This window comes from Prosopis cineraria, unplaced genomic scaffold (genome assembly GCF_029017545.1).
Source record: "Prosopis cineraria cultivar Desert tree isolate PC_DT_omini unplaced genomic scaffold, ASM2901754v1 PC14, whole genome shotgun sequence".
Classification (NCBI taxonomy): Eukaryota; Viridiplantae; Streptophyta; class Magnoliopsida; order Fabales; family Fabaceae; genus Prosopis; species Prosopis cineraria.
The window spans coordinates 4,459,253-4,462,105 of record NW_026555345.1 but is presented as its reverse complement, the minus strand read 5'-3'; the positions used below and the strand labels follow the sequence as shown (position 1 = coordinate 4,462,105).

General features: G+C 37.7%; 1 protein-coding gene across 2 annotated transcripts; it reads right to left on the bottom strand.

The window, feature by feature from the left end:
• Nucleotides 1–1,003: 1,003 nt before the first annotated feature.
• On the bottom strand, nucleotides 1,004–2,587 carry LOC129293906 (protein SOB FIVE-LIKE 5-like). Of its 2 annotated transcripts, none has more exons than XM_054932033.1 (4): nucleotides 1,806–2,587; nucleotides 1,618–1,701; nucleotides 1,460–1,533; nucleotides 1,004–1,364 (listed from the first exon to the last, which is right to left on the bottom strand). In XM_054932033.1, exons 1-4 carry the CDS (start codon nucleotides 2,172–2,174, stop codon nucleotides 1,340–1,342), a joined length of 552 nt encoding a protein of 183 aa, XP_054788008.1. In that variant the 5' UTR covers nucleotides 2,175–2,587; the 3' UTR covers nucleotides 1,004–1,339. The 2 variants fall into 2 exon arrangements, with proteins under 2 accessions (XP_054788008.1, XP_054788007.1); XM_054932032.1 differs by having other exon boundaries at nucleotides 1,004–1,367; nucleotides 1,806–2,584.
• Between the last annotated feature and the right edge of the window lie 266 nt (nucleotides 2,588–2,853).

The following is a 2,853-nucleotide window of genomic DNA, read 5'->3' as shown; positions in this document are numbered from 1 at the left end:
CACCCATATCACTCTTCATTATCTTGTCTCCTTTGTGATTCAGAGTAGAAAAAAGAAAAAAGAAAAAAAGCCTTTAGCTTTGTGTTGAAATTTGAAAATATGGAAAGGCCAGAACTTTCTCACCAAGTGCAGCCTTGTCTGGACTCTTCCAAACATCACTGAATGTGGTGTCTTTATTAATGATTAGAGATATTTTTTCATGGATTCATAGCTCCTGATATAAAGATACAAATGCAGATGTGTAAAGGAATCCTACCTAATCAAGTAGGATGACATAGCCTTTATCTAAATTATATATATGCTTCAAGTATATCATATAGATTCAATACCAGCCCTTGAACTTGTCTTGCTTTACCTAAAAGGTTGCATTCATGAGTAAAATCAGGAACTGTCTTATCTAATAATAAAATCACAAGCTGCATGGTTTTAATTTATAATGGAAGCCCATTTGCTCTTCTCTCTCTCTCATGAAATTTAATTATTAGGTAAATCAAGAGTCCTGCAGAAAGTGTACCTGATACACTTACAATTTATGTATAAATGATGCCTATTTATATTTTATGACCCAACCTGCTTTGGAATTGTTAATTTTCTCGTCAGATCTTCTAGGTTTTTCCTTTCTGAGTAGCAAGGTTCACGGACATTTTGATGAGAGTGGGAAGTGGAGAGTACCAGTACTCTATCATCTTTAATCCCTCATTTTTCCTGAGGACATAAGGTTTTTGTTGGTTCACAGATGAGAGAATAATACCTAAATCAAATATGAGGGTTGAGGAACAGATTGTGAACCCCAAGAATGTACTGCTCTGCTAAAGAAATTTCGCATTTCCAAAGCAGGAAGTTCTGCTATAAATTTTTAATGCAGACACAAGATCTGATCTGATTCATCTTAACTATGCTTCTGACACGAAGCAGTTTTTAGCATACTGAAGAAGCACATGATATTGAGCTTTAATAACTTCAATATTCAACACCGCAGGAAAAAAAAAAATAAGGAGGTGAATTATATATTGAATGATTTTTAAATAAGAGATGATGAATATTGCTGATATAAAGTGAGCATGGGTCTTCATCAAAAACAAGGGAGCGAGAATGCTTATACAGAGCCTCTCTAACTAAGCTCGCTTGTATCCACTGTTCATTGACAATAACATTGAAATTTTGCTGGCAAAAAGTAAAAGAGAAAAAAAAATCTAACTTCTTGTTTTTTTTCACAGGTTGTTTCCCACCGCATTGACAGAAAAGAAAAGAAAGGAGTATAATCCCTTCTGAGATGAAGTTCCTTTCACACTTCAATCCTCTCTCCATTGGTTTTCAGTGACCTCTACTGCAACTATCTTCATCTCATTTTCCCTCCATACCACCTGCTACGGAGACACAGAATGCAATTGAATCAACACAGAATGCAAAATTTTCTCTCAGTGCAGAGAAGAGACAGTAGTAGAATACAATAACTTACTGGTTATTCTGAAGCTCATTTTGTGACATAGATGATTGCATATAACCAAAATGGTCTGGGAACGAGGATCTCTCCTGGAACAGAACAACTAATTGTGAATAAACTCTTTAACAAAGTCAAATCTCTAAATAAAATTGAAAAGGGCACATGCCCAGTACCTCAAAATAAGTTGCAGAGAAACCTTGCGAATAATCCAGAAAACTTTCTGTCGAGCCTTGTTGATTCGTCATTGTGACACTGTTCTGAAAAATAGTGAAGAACCAAATGAGAAAAAACATGCCCCACAACCCCATTACTTGTTAGCAATCAGAGATTGAAATTGTGTGATTCGAGTTCAAAATTTTACCTTGGAGAAGTCATAAACAGGAGAGCTTGCAGTGTCATCAAGCAAAGAAACCAGGTGTTGATTTTCTTCGACTTTCTTTTTCTCTTTACCAGTCTTCTGCGGTTTTGCTGTTTTTGAAGATATTTGAGGGTAAAAGCACCCATTATCTTCATCATCTGGGAAATGTGGAGGCCCAGAAGAAGCATCAGAAACCATAGACAGATCCTCATCCATAGCCTCCTCCTCCTCGTCCAAGACTCTTTTCTCTTTGCATTCATCATAAAATCGATTATCTCTATGCGAACCATTCTGGTTCAGGAAAGATTGTTCAAGGTACATAGTCCAACCAGACTCACACCCACTGCTGCATTCTGAGGCAAATGCATTCATCTTCCTGAACCTCCGATTTTCCCGGGAAAATCCGAAAAAGGGTGAGTGGAAAATGACGAAAAGAATGAAACTTTATCTACCGAAAGCAACGGAAATCGCTCTCTAGTTTTGGGTATTGAGAACCAGGTTGGATAGGAATTGCAGAAGAATGAGGAGAGAAAGGGACTGAAAACCAAGGCTTAAGTCTAGTGTCAATGAGGTTATGAATAGGAATGAGAGAAAAGAATGCCAGATGGTTGGGATATAGTGGGTGCATGGAAGAGGGAAGGCACAAGCTTTTCACATGCGAGACAGCGAGGCACTGTGTACCTCTTAACAAAACCAGGTACACGTCCATTTCTCCTTCCACAGTACATGGACACCTATCCCTTTGTGCAGTATTGTCACTCTCTCCCCCCAAGTAAGTTGCATCTGTGGTGCTGTTATGCCCTGCCTCTGTTCTTTCTATCAAATCTACCTTAGCCCTCTCAATTTCATCCTTAAAACCTTGTCATTATGTTTGTGTTCAAGAAGTTATGCTGTGTGTTGGGATAATGTTAAGAAAATTAAGCAGATTGGATTGCATGGATTAGCTTGCTCGCCATGTTTTTAATGATAGATTTAATACTAGATTTTTTTTTTTACTATCCACCCATGAGTGCCAATCTCTCGTGAGATCTATTATGCCCTAATGGTAACC

Coding starts and splice junctions, on each gene's coding strand:
- LOC129293906 (XM_054932032.1), bottom strand. CDS start 2,174: ATGAATGCATTTGCCTCAGAATGCAGCAGTGGGTGTGAGTCTGGTTGG. Junction 1,534..1,617: donor TCTCTGCAACTTATTTTGAG/GTACTGGGCATG, acceptor GTTCTGTTCCAG/GAGAGATCCTCGTTCCCAGA. Junction 1,368..1,459: donor AATGAGCTTCAGAATAACCA/GTAAGTTATTGT, acceptor GTGTCTCCGTAG/CAGGTGGTATGGAGGGAAAA.